Source organism: Sminthopsis crassicaudata, chromosome 4, assembly GCF_048593235.1.
Source record: "Sminthopsis crassicaudata isolate SCR6 chromosome 4, ASM4859323v1, whole genome shotgun sequence".
NCBI classification, from domain to species: domain Eukaryota; kingdom Metazoa; phylum Chordata; class Mammalia; order Dasyuromorphia; family Dasyuridae; genus Sminthopsis; species Sminthopsis crassicaudata.
Window position 1 is genome coordinate 163,147,002 of NC_133620.1, and position 19,304 is coordinate 163,166,305.

The 19,304-nt window shown below is 35.5% G+C and overlaps 1 protein-coding gene across 1 annotated transcript in view; it reads left to right on the forward strand.

Annotated features, from left to right (window-relative positions):
- Window positions 1-510: 510 nt before the first annotated feature.
- SGK1 (serum/glucocorticoid regulated kinase 1) overlaps window positions 511-19,304 on the forward strand; it is a 159,231-nt gene continuing 140,437 nt past the window's right edge. The window contains exon 1 of the mRNA XM_074309781.1: window positions 511-1,052. Within this exon, the coding sequence (XP_074165882.1) occupies window positions 984-1,052 (69 nt within the window). The 5' untranslated portion in view covers window positions 511-983. The remainder of the gene's footprint in view (window positions 1,053-19,304) is intronic.

Here is a 19,304-nt window from a genome sequence, read left to right on the forward strand (position 1 = left end):
GAAGATTTAGAAGATCATGAAATGAAAGTCTCCTGCATTTCATAAATGAAAGCAATTTTTTTTTTTTTTTGTCGTTGACTCAAATGGTCCAAACAACAAAAAAGTGGGGAGGGAAAAGGAGTGGGGAAACTATTTTTGTATTCATCCCAAGGGAAGCCTGCTGCTTTTTGGTTAATTCAGTGTCTGGACCTTTAGCTAACCTTGCTCAGTTATTCATGAACTCTTATTCCTTTCTACTTCACTCTCTCATGTGTCTTTTCTGTCTCTTATTCTTTGTCTCTTTCTTCTCATTCTCCTCTTTCTTCTCTCCTTTCTTTCAATCTCCTGTCTTATTCTCCCCTCCCTTCTTCTCTTCCCTTCCCTCCCTCCCTCCTTCCTCCCCCCTCCCTATCTCCTCCCTCCTCCCTCTCTCCTTCCTGCTCTCTTTCTTGCTCCCTCTCTCAGCTGCTTAACTACATCTCCCACAGGAACTCGGCACAATCAAAAACAGCTTTCCTCTCCAACAGCGGCAAGGCACATCACCTGAAGAGCAACTAACTGAAAAGCGAGACTCTAGAGCGGGAGGGTTTGCAGCCAGGTAAAACAGGAGGGAGCTAGTCTCTCCCGTGCTCCTATTTGGATTAAGGAGGGAGGGGGAAATAGCCCGGCATCCTTCGGCGCCGGCTCCCATTACCCTGAGAGTTGCTGCATATGGTCTGTGGGCTGCCACAAGGGTCGTGTGGCAGTTGTGCTTATGAATTCGAGGAATGATTAAAAGAAAAAGGATCTCCCCTATGGTAAAGGAAAGCTGGAAAAGGTCTCTGCAGTAGCTGGTGCAGCAGAATGAATGAGTGAAGGAAGGACTCGCTGCCTGAAATCTGATTGTGCTTCTCTCACCCCGCTCTCCTCGTTTAACTGTCTCCAGAAGGGATACTGAGGAAAACAGATGCACTAAGCAAGTATCGCACACTGGACCTATAACTGTGTACTCTCCATTGTGGAAAATGGTAAACAAAGACATGAATGGATTCCCAGTCAAGAAATGTTCAGCCTTTCAATTTTTTAAGAAGAGGGTAAGGATTGATTTTGTTCGTATTTTCCCCCCTTTTGTGTCTTTCTTTTCTTGAAATGCGTTTTTTATGCCGAACTGAAGAGGGAATTTTGCTCTGGTGACAAACCTTCCCCCATTAAGTGTTGTGTGAACGACTAGTGAATGAGCAGAGAAATAAGATCAGATGGTACCTGCTTAAGGTGCAGTTTCGGGGTGGAAAAGGAGAAGAGAGGATCGGAGATGAGGTGATACGTGTGGGGGGGGCGGGGAGGTGAAGAGAGGGAGATGGGCCGTAATTGCCAGAGGCAGGGTTGGCTATGAAATGAAAAATTCTCCATCAAAACCATACCATCTGTACTTATGAAAAATATAATTGGACCAAGTACTATTATACCTTTGGCTTTAGTTAGGGACTCTTGAAGTGACTCGTTCTTTCCCCTAAGACAGTCTGACTATTTGTATCTCTCTGTCTCTCTGTGGGTGTCTCTGTCTCTCTGCCTCTCTCTCTCTCCCCCCCTCCCTCTTTCCCCCCTTTTTCTCCCCTCTCCATGTTTGAAGGATTCAACTTTCTTACACCTTTCATTCACTTAGTCTAGAGTGCTGCATTTCTATTCTCATTCATCAGGAGAGGTACCTCTTGGGTCCCCAAATCATCCAACCTGCAATGGGTTTCTCTTGCCACAGCAGCAATTCATGGGAGAAGATATAATTCAGAACTGAGGCAGTAAAGGGCAAGCATGACCTCAATCAGAAATATTGGAAGCCATCCTTCAAGAGCTCTCTTTGAATTCCCCTCTGTTCTAGTTGGGCTGTTTAGTACAATTGCCATTGGGTTTTTATTTTTTGAAAGAAAGCAGCAGGGATCTGGATTTGACTAATAGCTTAGTGCTTATTAGACATAATGCATTTAAAAAAAAAAAACTGCATGCCAGAATGTCCAGAACATTTCACTGTGCTACATGGTTTGGGAATGGGCAGAAAAAGGGAAATATCAGCTTCTTTTCTGTTTGACGATAAAATCATGCCATTGTACAGGCAGCATAGGTGGTCTGCATAAACCTGCATATTAATGTCCAAGTAGGAGGTAAGCAGAGCGGGTTTGTTAAGTGGTCCAGTGACATCAGAAACTCCTTAATGAAGAGGCTTTCTTAAGGAATGACAGCCTGCCCCCACCTCCCTTCCATCCTGTTTAATACCCTGGGGCAGCCCCATCAAAATTATTTTGTTCATTCATTCTTTCTGTCCTCCATTCATGTGCTCTCGGTGAGATGCCAGGAACAGAAATGCAGTCACTCACTTCATTTAACCCGCCAGCACAACACAATGAAAGGCAAGTCGGCTGAATTATGAGCAGGGACGAACAAACTCCCTGTACCAGAGAAGCAAGCTGGAAAAATACAAGCAGCTTGTCAGGCAAAGATGAGAGGGTTGAAAAGCTCTTTTTTTGCCAGACTTTGATTTATTTCTCATCACTGAAGTCTCATAGTTACAGAAGGTCCTGGGGGCAAAAATAAATGCATGGAAAATATGATTTCCCTGTTAGGAGATGCTTTTGCAAAAGCAGAGGCAATAAATGCCAGGTGATGCTTGTTTCCAGGACTGTGACTGATCCAGGGGAATATCTAGTCACTACAACTAAATGGATCTTTACCGTGTCTCTTTTCATACCTCTCTCCACTAAAACAAAAAAAAAAATCTCTCTTTGAAAGATAATGGTGGGCATATATGTCAGCAATCAATGAGCAATATACTAATGAAACCATCCTAGTACTTCCCCCAATGATTCTTTTATCCCATCAAGTTTTATTTTATTGGGATTTTTCTGAGGGGGGAATTGTTATATTTTTGCTTTAATACTTTTTTTAAAAAGCAGGTATCCTTATCCAACCATGTCATTGCAGAATGGTTTGGGCTTTTGAAAAAGTTGCCTTTCATGTATATTGCAAAGGAAATGTGCTCATTGAAATACTAATTAACCATCTGCTGCCCTTCTGCTAAAAACCACAATCTACCAATTGTACCCATTTGGTGCTGTAGCAATCCTTAATTTTTTTTAAAAACAAAAGCAAGGAAACATACCTACCTCTTATTTGGATGGATAAAGAATGTGAATGGAAACAAAACAAATTACACCAAGATGACTAGCTATGTATGTGTTGCATCTGCCTACTGGTACCTATCAGATTGCTTCAAGGATAGTCAGGGTACCAAACACTTTCCCATCCCATTTCCATCCTTCAACTGTTCACTCAAAGGTTGCTATATCTAGATAGTTACAGCTTTCAATTAAGAAGTTGAGTTCCTTGATTTTTCAGTAACATCATGCCCTAAGTCCTATATTTTCAAATTGATTTCAATATGTGATCATAAATAGCTTTAAAATAGGAAAAAAATCTTGGAGATCATCTAGAACAAGGCTTCTTTTATATACCATAGACTATATATATATATATATATATATATATATATATATGTATATATACCATGAAGCCTATGTAGATCACTTCTTAAAAATATTTTTAAAAACAGATTACAAAGAAACCAATTCTGCAAAAAATAATTATCAAAATGCTTTTTTTTAAAAAGTAAATTCATGGGTACCCAGTTAGTAATCTCTGTATTCTATTTCTCATTTAACAAATTAAGAATGGAGGCCCAAAGATATTAGATTTCTTACCTAAGGTTATCGAGTTCACAGAGTAACATCAGAATTGGAATTCAAGTCCTTCAACACCAAATTTGCCATTCTGTCCTGTTAGTGTATCTCCCTGCCTTGTGGCTTTGGGTTTTGCTAAAAAATAATCCTTTTATCTTTGAATACTATAATTGAGATTCCAGCCATAACTGCATATTTCATTTTTTAATCTAGTTGGACAATATTATAAAATGAATCTTTGTTTGGTGCCCACAGAGAATTCTGAGTACATCCTGAATGAAAACCTAGAGGATTTTACTAGACTTGATAAAAAAAATTAACTTTGGACCAATATATGGATGTTATTGTTCTAACTGTTCAAATGACCAAAAGAACTGGGCAAAGTAGAAGAGTGGCTTAAAGAAGCTTATTTCCCAAAAGAAAGTTGCAGTTCATCTCCAGTTACTTTACTTCTATAGACTAAAACCTTTCTTAGCAAATAAAACACTTGCTTGTAGTTCTAGAAAAAGTGGTTGTCTTATTAGACTTGTGAGTACCATCTCACTGAAAAAGAGGTGATATGGCATAGTATGGTAGAAAGAGTGTTATCCCTAGAGATCATCAAAGAGATCTGGGTTCAAATTTTGCTTCTGACCTCTGAAACTTACTAGCTGAATGACCTGGAACAAGTTCCTTTCTGTCTTTAACTTCAGTTTCTTTCTCTTTCACTTGAATTAATGACAACAGCAACAACAACAACAATAATAGCTTATAGAAAAGTCAAAGAACCAAGTTTTGGGTGTTGGTTTTCTAATACAAGAAGTTAAATGGTCCAGTGGTTAGACTTCTGGACTTGTCATTAGCAAGACTTGAGTTCAAAAAATGGCCTCAGTTATTACATGTGTGATTCTAGGCAAGTCACTTAACCCCTTTATCTCAGTGTACTCATTTGTCAAATGAGTTGGAAAATAACAAACCCTCTAGTATCTTTGCCAAGAAACCTCCAAATGGGGTTACAACGAGTATGACACGACTGAATAATTGATCAACACCACTTACCACCTTATTCTTAGGGATAAGCTTTCTCATTTGTAAAATCACACCAGATAGATGATGTCTAAAGACTCTTCTAAATATGACTATGACTGAATTAGAGTCTTAAAAGAAAAATAAAATATGTCTTGGCCAAAAGAACCATGAATTCTCATAAAAGAACAAATACAATAACTAATGAAGAAAGAATTTTAAGATTATGCAAAGTGATCTACAAATATGATCTTATTCGACCCTCACAGCAACCATGAGAAATAGGTGCTACTATTATTCCCATTTTACAGACTGGGAACCTGAGGCATACAGAGATCTAAGTGCCTTGCCCAGAATCATATAGATAAGTAAGTGTTGAAGATCAGATCTGGACTCAGGTCTCCAAGATTAGCATTGTGAGTAAAGCATTATAGAAACCTTACTATTACCAATACTGCTGCCTAACTAAGATTTGAAATTGTTGTTCTTTCAGCTTCTAAAAGAAAGTATCATTAGTTTTATTTATATTTCCTTTTCCCTCCAAAGTTCTTTAGGAACAAAATTAAGGTATATGGATATAAGGATTTGGAGTTGTAAGACTTAGGTTCAAAAGTCAACTTTTCTTCTTAAGGAAATGTCATTTTGAGAACAGGGACTGTTTTATTTTTATATTTGTAAGTCCAGTATCTGGCACATAACAAGTGCTTAATAAGCAGATGCTTAATTAATCGATGATGTAACAACCAATAGGCTCTCTATAAGGGGTTAAATTCCTATTTAAAGGGAATGCTATCCCTAGAGTTCCTAAAGCCTTTGAGAACTCTGGAGAGAAAAATCTATAATGATCCTATCAGAGACATTCCATTTTCCATGTGGTGAAGAAAAACAATAGAGAATACCCCAAAAGAGGCAAAAGACCAAATAAAAATGCTAAAATATGCATAAGTACTTTCATGGTTGTAAAAAGCTGGTAATAAACTGGGTGCGCATTGCCCAAAGAATGGCAAAGCAAATTGAAATACAGGAACATAATGGAATATCATTGAGCCATAAGACATGGAAAGATTCACCTGAATTGATACAGAGCAAAATAAACAGAACAAAAAGAAATACATGCATATATTAACATATATATGTGTATGTATATATATAAATATATACATTCATTTATACATATACCACTATACATATACCATATTACCACTATAAGATAAACAAACACATCAGCATTTAGATTAACTACAAGGACCAATCTTATCTCCAAAGGATTGCTCATGACTCTTGCTTTCTTTCCCTCTCACTAGAACTGTAGTGGACTCTAGGTGTGGAGTATTATTATTTTTTTCCTTTTACTATGAGATTGTTATTGGAAAAAAAGACAAACATTACAAAACAAAACAAAAATCAAAAAATGGAGGGAGAGAGAGATACTGAATGAATATGAATGGGGAAGATCTACTTTGGTCCTCAAACAAACCAGGGTGTCTATCATTAATTCTCTTCACTGGCCCTTCCCCTTTCACAATCTCTCCTCTTCTAGCTAGCAGAGAATTCTATTGGTCATTAATATGCTCCCCTCTAAAGAGGAAGCTTGGTTTGTCCTAGAAATATTTTAACATGTTTAAAGGAACAAATGAGCTACATATCTACTGAATTTATTATCCATTTTGGTTGCGTGTAAATTTGGCATTGATGAAAAATAATTCATTGTGGAGTTGAAATATAAGATATCATGATCTTTCAGATGTTAACAGGAAATCAATTTCAATCTCACAGTTTATTTAACTGACAGAATATGTAGACTTAGGTCTTCTATTGTACTTCTCTTAATGAGACAGCCAGGATATGTTAGTGATTGACTTGACCATTTTCTTTTCAGTCAGCATCTCTCACTGCCTGTGCTGGTTTATGGCATCTGCGTTGTTTACCCTCCCACCCAGAATCCTAAAAATACTTCTTTCCATTTTTTCTTGCTCATTGTTTTCATGTGAGCTCAGAAAAAAGCAAATAAAAAAGAAACGTTTGGGACTCTAAGATAGTTTTCAGTTTTGTCATTGATTCAGAGTTAGACCAGAGGGTCACTCCAGGGAAGGAGATGACTTAAGTGTTGAGGAATATAGAGGGGAGGGAAGAATATATCTTTATGCTTTGGAATGAATGGGACTAGTCTCTCAAACAGCTTCCAAGTATGAGGTTTTGAAACATTGGCAGGTAACCTCATTTATGCTTCTAGGTTTAGGAGACCATGCTTAGGAAAGATTATAAGTGAAAATCGGAGTTGTAATTGGACTTTTTTTCCTAAAAGCCTTCCTGTGAAGAGCAAGTGCTAAAGTGTTGAATACCAACATGCCAGACCAGGCAAGATTTTTGTGATGTAGTGGAAAATGGATTTGGAGTCAAGAAAAATCGGATTCAATCCCATCTCAGATACTTAATAAAAAAGTTACAATTTTTATATACCTCAATTTCCTCATTGTAAATTAAAGATAAAAACAGCACTTATCTCCCAGGATCAATGTGAGTATCCATTGAGAAAATATTTGTAAAGTGCTCAACACAGTGCATAATAGGCATTTAATAAATACTTCTTTCCTCCCCTTTTTCTTTGTCTCCTTTTCCTTCCTCCCTTCTTTCTTTCTTCATCTTTCCTTTTTCCTGCCTTCTCTTCTTCTTCCCTTCCTTCCATTTTCCTTTCTTCCTTTTTCCTATTCTTGCTCTTTTGTTCTTCCTTCCCTCCTTCCCTTTCTTTCTTCCTCCCTCTCTCCCCTCCCCTTCCCCACATTTCTCTCCCTTCTTTCTTTCCTTCTTTATTTCTTTTCATCCTTCTTTCCTCATCATTCTTCCTTCCTATGAAACCCCTTCCAGTTCTAAATTTATGGTCCTAAGGCTATAGGATCTCTTAGATCTCTTCCCACTTTTAAGACTATGATCCAATTAAGACTGTAGATAAAATAGTCTTATTTTTATTGATGGATGAGTCAGCCCAGAATGGTACTTTCCAAGTGTAAAATGATGATGATGATGATAATGACAATGATGACAACAATAATGCTGATAACATTTATAGAAGGCTTTACAAATATTATTTTTTATAGCTACTCTGCTAGGGATGAGGGAAGGGAGAGCTACTGTTAAACTGAGGCAGACAGAAATTAAGTGACTTGCTAGGGTCATACAGCTAGTATATATCTGAAGTTGAATTTGAATCAAGTCTTTCAGACTCTAGCCCTAACACTTTATCCACAGTATCTCCTTGCTGTCCCTGAATTAAAACGTAATAATTAAAAAAAAAACAGATTCCTTTGTATATTTTATATTTAATTACTTAATATACATGTTGCTTTGTCCAAAAGGAATTAAACTCTGTGAGGACAAATAAAATTTCCATTTTGTTTTTGTATCCCTAGTGCCTAGTTCTGTACCTGGATCATAACAGGAATTTTATGAGTGCTTGTTTTATTGAATTAAAGCTAAAGACTCTTTTGTTTACAGAAATTATATTCCATGAATGTTCAAGTTGCTTTTTTAAGTGACTTGTAATAGATTCAAATCACTTGCCTTCATATGCATAGTTCCCACATGATAGTATTTTTCCTATATAAAAAAGAAGTTAAATAGCAAATGATGATAGCCAAGAAGTTAGCAAATAACAATTGACTGACATAGTTGAGCTGTACTGATATATCCAGAATCGGCCAGTTCACTGGAATGTCGTTTTGTTGTCTCTAAAAGGAATTTTAGTTTTTCACTTATCAGCATGATATTCTTGTTCCCTTACACTATCCTTGGAAGGAATTTTTTTCCCCTCCTCTATAACTTAAAAAATTAGCTGCCCTGGGACATGTACATGATTTTTAAATCAGATTTACCTGAGGAAACATGCTTTGTCTCTCTAGCTAAATTTTGTGTAAATTCTTGACTTAGACTTAGTCCAACTTTTGGCCTTTACCTCTTAGTCTTTGTCCTCCTCTCCTGAAATTCTCCTCTTGTAGTTTCCCCCAAGGGCAGGTTCCCAGGAAAGAGGTCAGCCTTTTTCATAAGGCATCACAGTAGTTGAAAAGAAATTAAGACCAAATAAGCAATTTATCTCACATTGTCAGTGAGGAATGGATTGATAAATAGATGAATAAACGATTACTCAAAATATCCCAACGGTGAGGTTGGTTGGGGGCTAATGTGGATGCTTTCTTCCTGCTTTTTATTTAGTATTTGAAGTTATAGGATTGTAGTCACAGTTTGTTTTCTCTAGCACCTTTGCTGGCAAACATCTCAAAATGTTTTCAAGCTATTTGCAAGAAAGGAACTGAAAATTGAGGGTGTAGATGAAGAATATAGGAAAACTCTTCCCATCATTAGCACAAGCTGCCAAAATTTGACTCTAATTACTTTCTAAAGCCTGCTGTGACATTTTTCTGTGAAGAACCTGCCTGTCTTGTGATTTAGCCTTGCTCTCACCTTGACCTCCTTTCCTTCCTGATACAACGCTCTCATACAACAGTCCTCTTGCTTAAAGAAATGAAACATCATATGATTTTTTTTTCTTTTGCATTGCTTTCCTTGCAGTGGGGGGCAGTGGGGGACAGAGCAGCGGGAGAAAGAGCCTGACTTGGAAAAAGCTTTGGGAATCTTTTCTCCCTGAGCACAATGAGCTCACTGCTTTCTCATCTCAACAACCTAAGTCTCACCTACTGCCCATCCAGTCTTCCATCTTCTCCTCAGTTAGAGTTCAGTTAGCCTGTTCTCTTGATGCAAAACCTTGTCAGCTCAAAGCAGAACAGAAGTCAAATGGAGCGTTTCGGTGCTTCCAGAAATAGAAGGGATGGAGAGATTCAGAACCTCACAAAGACACATTTTAAGCATGAGCTTCCCGAAGGGCCAAAATTAAAATGTGTCAGACAAAATAGAAAATCCAAGTTAATAGCCTAGGTTCTAAAAATAAGCATAAAATCTGGCATTCAATGTTTACTAAAAATGATTTCTTACCCTCTGTGATTTCTCTGAGAATTGACTTAATTTCTTTTAGATCCTAGACTTCTTGGCTAATGTTCATTTAGACAAATACATTACATTACAAATGATTGATAGGGAGCAAAATTATTATAAGTAAGACATCATATAAGAAATACAGAGCACAGCTTGATAGCTTAAAATACAGTACGAGAATGTAACAAAGATACCATTAGTCAAACTTAACCTCTCACTTCCTAGAACTTCTCTGAAGGAGAGATCTTACCTGGTAATGTGAATTTATAATTGTATATTGTTTCCTCCTTGATGATAAGAACAAGCTCTTATGATTCGAAACATTCTTCAATGTATTTTCCAAAATCCCTTTTTTACACCCATTTCCAATTCTCCACTTATATATCAATTTCAAGAGAGGACCCAATGACCTAAAGATACCAATCTTTACATCTCTTGGCATTTCCCTTGTAGGATAAGGGATTTGGACTGGATGAACTTTAAAACTCCTTGATGTTTCCAAGATGAAATGACAAAGCAGTTTTCAGATTTGCTCTGGAAGCTGAAGAGTAGCTGTAGCATCATCATACTGGGGAAAGAGCAGAGGTTCTGAAAGTTGGAGAACTGTACATAACTTAATACCTATAAATTCTGGTCACTTAATTTTATATAACTTCTAGCATTATTTATATATATATATATGTATATATATACATATATATATATTTATTTACTAGACTGAGCATATAATGTGCAGGTAAATTATTTTTCTTTGTCCAGAGGGTCCATACAAAAAGAGAGAATGGGATACAATTATCAAGTAACTCTTCCTTATTTCTATGTAACATTTTATTTCTTAGTCCTATCCAGTTTACATGTCTATGAAGACAAGTTCCAAAGAGGGAAAAGGAGATAGTGGTTTGGGGAGCCCTGTGTAAAAGTTCTAGGCAAGTCTCAGGGAGGGCAGCTAAGCTGAAACATTGCTTATGTGAGACCTTTCAGTATGACAAATTGAACCCAGTTTTTTGGTCCAGCTTGGTGCTTGGTAAGAAACATTTGTACTCTGAAACCCAAATCTTTATCTTTGCTTTCTATGCTCTTAAACCTAACTGCAAACTGATTTTTTTTACTCTGCTTCTCCCCAAATATGCCTCATGCCTTCCTGCCTTTATGCATTATACAATTTTCCTTCCTCAGTTTACCTATAATGCTTTTTTTTTTTTTTTTTTTTTTTTTTTTACCCTTGGCTCCATCTATTCTAATTCAAATGCTACCTTTTTCATGAAGTCTTGGGTGATTTCCTATTCTCTACTCCTTTCCAATGAAAGTGAATTTCAGAACCTATCAACTAAGGGCTCCATTGCAAGCAAGATACCTGAGGTAAGCAACACAAAAGGGCAAGAGTCCTGAAATTACCTTTGTAATTCATGGTGTGAAGAGGAGTTCACTTCTTAAAGAAGGAATTAAATTCAGTTGAGTGGAAAGAAGAATTAGTTACTATAATGCATAGATGTGCACTTTTGGTATTTTTCTATTTTAATATTCTTTGCAACTAGGCTCAGTTTTTCTAAGGTTCTTTTATATTAATATACACTCATTATATTATATATAATTATATTATTATATTAAATTTTTGTATCCTTCAAACTTCAGGGCTCTGGAACAAAGCTCAACAAGCTTTTAAAAGCACACTAAGGCTCTCCTTTTCTCTCTTATAGGAATGTTTTTAAAATCATTTTTTTTCTTAGTGTCTTCATCTAAAGGCCTTGGTCTAATCTAAATAAGATAATTTTATCAGCTTTTAACTAACAATTCTGAAACAGTTTCCTGCATTATATACTCTTTTGAAATCATTTTTATCAAAGCCTAACCATTCTCTAAAGGAAAAGGGCTACTCAACTTAGGAAGAATGTCTCCCTAAAACTGAGGAGAGATCAAGTCTAAAAAGAATATGTTTAATTCACTTAGTGAAAATATCTCTGTAGTTTGCGTTTGACCAAACTAGAAGAGGGTTTTTTAGAAGAAGGAGATAATTTTAGGAAATGACTCTTCAGAGCACCACAGGCTTCAAAATTCATTATTCTTTTTGATGAATGAAACTGTTATCTAAAGTTTGGACTCCTATTTATTCTTGTTTAAGTAATTTTAGTTTTTATGTTAAACTTTATAAATTATAACTAGACATGGCTTATGTTTGAGAAATTTTCAAAGGGAAACTAAAGTTCTATCTCTTTGTATTTTTCTAAGCAGAGATACTTAGAATTATTTAATGAAATACATTTGTCCCTCTAAGATTTGAACCTGAAATATGGACTCCAGAATTTTTCTTCAATGTAAGCTATCATTGCTTTGTATCATTTCATGTAAGTCTTTTCAGATTTATAAAAAATACTTGTTGAATGGATAATGATAGGTAATGCAGTGATCTAGATTTATGAAATATTTTACAAGTAGTATGAAAACTCTGTAAGAAATGCATTATGGACATTATCATTATTCATAGACATTATCACCATTTTACAAATGAGGAAACTGAAGGTCAGAGCTATTGAGTTACCCAATATCACATAATGAATGACAAAGCCAGGTTTTTTAACCTAGTTCTTTTGACTCAAAATCCAAGGTCTTTTCCCTATGCCACAGTTTCAAGAAGAAAAGGAATTATCCTATGCAGAGACATTTCAAAGGTCTGCATTTCTAATAGTTTAGTCAGGCTTCAACAAACTCAGAGCTTACTTTAGAAATGAGGCAGCATTCTTATTGCCTGTGAAAGCATAATATTAAAGCAGCAGAAGTGGGTATTTTGACTTGTGCATAAGACCAGCCCTGACTTGGGCTTTGTGAAAAGCAGTCAGTAATTTGGTTTATTTTGCCTGACCCCGAAGTACTAGATGATATAGGAGATTGCCACCAACTTTAAATGGCCTGCAATGGGAAAATTCAACTTTCGAAAGAAAATAAGAAAATAACTGAAAATCGTGATTGTCTCCCCCACCCCCATGATCACAGGGAAACTAGATTATGTGTCTTTCTACTGTGAAAATCTCCTATTCATGCATAGTTTTTGCCTAGGTCTACTCTAGAGAGTACATTGTGAACTGTGGAGTTTTGATTGCTATACAATCTGAAAATTGTACCTTTCTCTAGGGGACTATTGACCAAAATGTATTCTCCCCAAAAGGCTGGGAAAGTCATCTTTTTCTCTTCTGTTTTGAAGCATTGACTATTATTTGGAAGCATGCTGGTGAAGGGGAAGATTAGTGAGCTCATTTGGATCTTTCTGCTTCAGATATGCTGGATGTAGACTAAAGTATCTTTTCCTAATCATTTATTTTTGTTTATGTTAAACAATAAGACTTCTGTGAGGTATGACAATAGCCTCAAAATGTAAATACTGTTTGTAGAATAATTACTACTACCAATGAGTTGGCTTTAAGCTACTATTGAAAAACAAGGAGAATTAGGAACCCAAGATGCTGTGTCGCTATATGAAATAAAGCTTATCTCATATTTAGTCACTTTGAGTGCTATGTGGCATTCTAAGCAAATAATGGATGTGGAGAAAGAAAACAAAAAATACCATATTATTTTAATTCAATATTAATAATAGCTATTATTTATGTCATGTTTTACATGTATTATCTCATTTTATCTTTACAAAAACCCTCTGGAGTGAAGTACTATCATTATTCTCATTTTACTGATGAGGAAACAGGTTGAGTTTCTTTCTCATGATAAAATCTAGCTAGTAAAAGTCTGAAGCTGGATTTGAACTCAGATCTTTTGGATACAAATTCAACATCTTAATCTCTAGGCCAACCAAATTCATCCCAGATTTGGCACTGAAAGCACATTGACAATTTGAGACTTAAAATATTTTTTTTAAAAAGATACAGATAATTCAATACTTCAAAAGAGGAAATTGGTGGTGCAATAATTAAAGCACTGAGCCTGGACCTAGTAAGTCCTGGGTTCAAATATGGCTTCAGACACTGTGTGGGTAAGATTAACTTGTCTGATTCCGTTCCCTCAAATGCAATAGGGAATAATAATATCTTCTCCCTTGCATGGTTATTGCAAGAATCAGATGAAATAATATTTCTAAAAGTGCTTACTACAGTGTAGCATAATACCTGACACTTAGTAGGCATTACATAAATGCTTATTCCCTTTTCCCTTTTCACCTAGAAGCTTTTAATTACAACATTTTTTTCATTATTGTTATAATTCCCAACCCTTCCACATATTAGTTAAGGTTAATGGGTTACTATGGATTTAAAAAAAATCATTTCTTAATAGCAAATTTATCTGCATATTTATCTGAGCTGATCTTTAAACCACAGGCCAACACTCACTATTGATCCACAGGAGAACCCTTTCCAGCTTGGGATGACCAAGCTAGCTTTATAGATAGAGCTTTCAGAAAGCCAAAGTCACCTCCATACCATAATGAGGCATTAGAGGAAGAATAAAGTGGAAGGCTGATAAAAGGCCTTCCTAAATTACTGCCATAGTTTCAGTAGTCCTCAAACTTTTAAAATAGGAGGCCAGTTCAATGTCCCTCAGACTGTTGGAGGTCTGGACTATAGTAAAAACAAAAACTCACACTGTCTCTGCCTCTCAGCCCATTTGCCATAACTGGATGGCCACATAAACGTCCTCAGCAGGCTGCATCTGGCCCGAGGGCCATAGTTTGAGAATCCCTACATGCTACACGGGGACAGTCTGTGAATCACCCATATCTTTTTCAGTCAGCTTGGTTGTGATTAAGAAATACTAAAGTTTACAATGCTATCTGTAGACAATCTCATTCCAAAATGACTTGGGATCTGGATCTGGAGAGTTCTAAAGGTCTAATTCATGATAATAACTGATGGAATCTTTGATGTACCTCAATGGTAGACAATGAGAAAAGGCACTGGTAAAATGTATTCAATTGTCACGGAAGAAAGGAAAATCCTATATGGTTTTATTCCCGTTTGCCACTGAAATGAAGATTAGAAATTATCAGACCTGGAATCTAGCCTTGTTTCTGCCATTAATTCTGTGTGACCTTGAATAATTCACATACCCTCCTTTATGATCATTTCTAAAGCAGTAAAATGATGAGGTTGGACAAGACAATGTATAAGGTCCTTTTCAGGACTAATATTCCATCACTGGAGTACTATTTATTTTGGAGATGGGGTAATGTTTATGGAAAGGGAAAAAAAAGGAAAATAATGCAAAAAAAGCTGTAAAAGGTTATTATTCCTATTTAGTTATATATTAAGACTTACTTATTGTATGGAATTTCCTTTTACTGTTTTATCACCTTTATTTACATAGTGTGGTAGAAAGACAACTATAAATTTACTCAAGAGACCAGAATTTGAATTCCAATTCTCCCACCTATTTGCTATGTATTCATGGGTTTAACTTTCCTAAATCTTCAATTTCTCCTTCTGAAAAATGGAGATAACACTTAACTCAAAGGGTTTGGGGGATGAAAGTTTTGAATAAATAAACTATTTTGCAAGTTGTTTTACTTATCCTTTCTGCTTCCATCTCTCCCCAAGATTCAATGGGGTCTCCTCTAACACTGTCTCACTTTCCTTCTTTCACTAAGAATTAGGAAAATGAAATGTTATATAAAACCAAAACAACTTTGGACAATAACACTTCAGCTTTGGTAAAATGGTAAATGGTAAAGAGGGGTGGTTGCTGGTAGAGTATTTGTAGCCAGTCATCACCAAGAGCTGTAATTTTCTCTTAAAAAACAAACAAAAAAATTCCCTCTTAGAGAGTTCATGTCAGCTCTGTGTCCCTAACCCTTCAAGACTTTCCTATCAAAGCCAAGAGGTCAAAGTAAAGAACTCATAATGAGCCTTCCTTCCCATTCCCATTAGCAAATACACGAGGAAGGGAAAATATATTGTATATTTTTTCCTATATAAGGATTCTCTGAGGATCCACCTATTCTGGGGCCAATAGACCATTGGCCTGTCTCTTAAGAATGGAGAGCTGGTACATTTCCCAGAGTCTATCTGTTGTGGCAACTTTTAGGAGGGACTTTATCTAGCATCTTTATTCACTATTTAACCTAAGGAGATTTTTGAGATCTGTTATGATCCTTTGGTAATGGATAAAATATGGAACAGGCTGAGGAAAGGGTCCCAGAGTCCCATGCAATGTATGTTCCCAATCCCCCATCTCTGAATAGAAATTCATCTTAGCCCTGAAAGGAAGAGCCCTATAAGTAAAAACTAGGGGAGGCAGAAGGAGTCATTATATTGAATTTCTAAAAACTACTTGACCTAAGAATGAAACATTATCCATCTACAATTAGGACACTGCATTCATTAGCTATGAAGATCCAACTATCAGTTTTCCCAAGTAAATCAATATCAGATTGCATGTTAGTAAACCAAACAGAAGGACCTATGTTATAGCCTTTATATTTTGTACAGCACCTAATAAGATAGTGATGCCTAATCAATATCTAATAATTCAAAACACAACATCTTAGAGTCAAAGGATATGGAAAAAATATTCCTGACTCAGGTACCCTGCTGTCCTTGAGAGGTAAGAAAACTCCAAAGAAATTCATATTCTCATTCAATTAGATGCTAAATATTAAGATGGAGCTTCAGAAATGCTATTTTTTAAATAGTTATTTTTATTTACCAGATATATGCATGGGTAATTTTACTACATTGACAATTGCCAAACCTTTTGTTCTAATTTTTCCCCTCCTTTCCCCCTCCCCCCACCAATGGTAGGTTGACTAATACATGTTAAATATGTTAAAGTATAAATTAAATACAATATATGTATACATGTCCAAACAGTTGTTTTGCTGCACAAAAAGAATCGGACTTTGAAATAGTGTACAATTAGCCTGTGAAGAAAATCCAAAATGCAGGCAGATAAAATTAAAGGGATTGGGATTTCTATGTAGTGGTCCATAGTCATCTCCTAGAGTTCTTTTGGGTGTAGCTGGTTACTGCTCTATTGGAACTGATTTGGTTCATCTCATTGTTGAAAATGGCCACATCCATCAAAATTGATCAACACATAGTGTTGTTGAAGTATACAACGATCTCCTGGTCCTGCTCATTTCACTTAGCATCAGTTCATGTAAGTCTCTCCAGACCTCAAAAATGCTATTTCTTAAAATTTTACAGCTCAGTAACTTTTTAAATTGCATGTAATTTGCAAAAATACAATTGTATTTTTTTTATCTACAGAATGTCATCTTCTTACCCAAAGTTTTAAAAAAAATAAGTCCTATATTGTATAGAGAGAGCCTTAAAAGAACACTGATTCTGGTCTAATTTTATATCATCTGTTATCACCCCAAACATGTGATTCCTATTTTCATTAATTATTTGTTGAATATCTGCTAAGTTTGGGCACTGGAAATTTAAGAAAGCAAAAAACATTGACTACTCTAGGAGAGGTTTACCAGCCTGTTAGGGTACAAGTATACTTAAAGAAATCTGTGATTTCATCACTATCTATTAATAGAGATAGAAGCTCATCAAAGTCTGTCCATTATGGGAAACTTCTGCTATATTCTGGCCTTTCATTTGCTATTCCTTGCTTTTGCCACATAACCAATCTACCCTCCCTTTCTCCCATACATTTCCCTGATAAAATCCTATACACCCATTTTTCTTCAAATTTCCTCATTGATTATGTATTGGAACATGCTTATAGCTATCATGGGCCTCTTCATTGCCTTCTAGTAGAATGTTGGTATTTATGGAAGGAGCTGGCATTTCTAAATCACGTTGCAATTCATATATTCTTCATCTAATTCTCATTCCCTACTGAAATGTAAGCTTCTTGAGGGCAGGGACTAGCTTGTATGCTAGCATTTTTATCCCCAAAACTTAGGACAGCATCTGTTACATAGCAAACACTTTATAAATCTTTTGATTCATTTGTCCATAATTTGAACAATAGACATTTTGATTTGATTTTTCTTATGAAATAGTAAGACCAAGTTAGAATAAACAATAATTTTAGAGTATTGACCCACAAGAAAATATAGAATAAATGCCCCATCCATAAACAAGTAAAAAATATCCAGTGCGGGCCAAAAGTAAGAATATATAATTAGCTATTGGTTGACATCATAAATCATGCAAAAGCTAGCAACCTGCTAGCTTAATACAGTGGAAAGAGTGTTAGACTTGCTGTCTGCCACTTTTGAGTCCGTATCTTAGTTCTAGCCCTTACTACTTACTTGACTTGTGTCAAACTGAGCCCCAGTTTCCTTATCTATAAAATGAGGGGATGAAACCACATAACCTCGGAGGTTCTTTGTATGGTTGGATCCTATGATCCTTTGTTTTCCCATCCACTTCCATCAGCAACAAATTTGGTTAGGTAACAAACATGATGGACTGCATTTCTTGAAAATACTATTAAAAAAGGTTTACTATTCTCAGACTGTGGTTATTATTTTTAGAAAATAGGGCTGCAATCAAAAGCCAGCTATCAAATTGTTAGTAACTCCATCTTGGAAACTATGCAAATAGCATGGAAGCTAGGTATATGTCTTCTTGACCAAAATTAATCATGCTTTCCCCTGTATTCTGCTGCCTTTCTGAATTTATCCTTAACTTTCATCTGGATCCCATCAACTGAATACTTTCCACCAATGTTCAAATTATTGAGCCAGATTCAAAATCCCAGTCCAGGAATATTCATAAAACTTTTGTTGCCTATAGGAGCAAAAATGATTTAACTTGTGCACTTCCAAGCTTGATGCTTTGCTATCTTATTCTGTTTTAAGACTTCATTGTTAAAAGGGTATTTCACATCTAGGAAATTGTGTTAAATCAAATGACTGGGTTTTTTCTCTCTGTTTAAGGCTGGGGAGGGATACAGATGAATTCAATTATTGGCTTAATTCAACTTCTTGTTGAATATGTGAATGAATAAAGCATTTATTATACTTTTAATATATATCAAAAATTAGAAAAAAATTAGATTTTTATTGTATATATTGTATATATATGTAGTCAATATATGACTATGTCATATGTGTGTCTAGTTGTCCATTCATCATTTGTCTTAATTTTATATTACTAACATTTTCTCAATTTAATAATATTCCATTGAAACACTGCATTTACTTCAATCTTTCCCTTTCTATTGAATATATAGCTTATTTCCACTTTTTCTACTATTAAGAATACTGAAGGTATGAATTTTTGTATGGATACTTTTTCTTTTTAATTATATCCTAAAGAGATATTACAATTTACATTATTGTCTTGTATATTGTCAGATTCCTCTCCTGAAAGACTATATCAATTTACAATTCCACAATGTAACAGTGAGTGTACTCTGCTTCCTCTCAGCCCTGTAAACAGAGAATTTTTTAGCTTTTAATGATTGTTTTTGCCAAGTTGATAAAATGACTAGGAAGTAATTAAAAACTTTTTTAATGTGCATGTAATAAAGTTAGTGATATCCAAGTGACTTAGTTAACAATTTATATTTCTTCTTGTAAAAATTGGTCATATTCATGAGCTATTTGTACACTGGGGACAGTATTTGGATATGTACTTGGACAATGATTTCTCTAGATAGTGTTGAAATCAAAAATTCTACAAAAATCTTATGTTAATAGAAAATTGTGTAAATTAAGAGTAA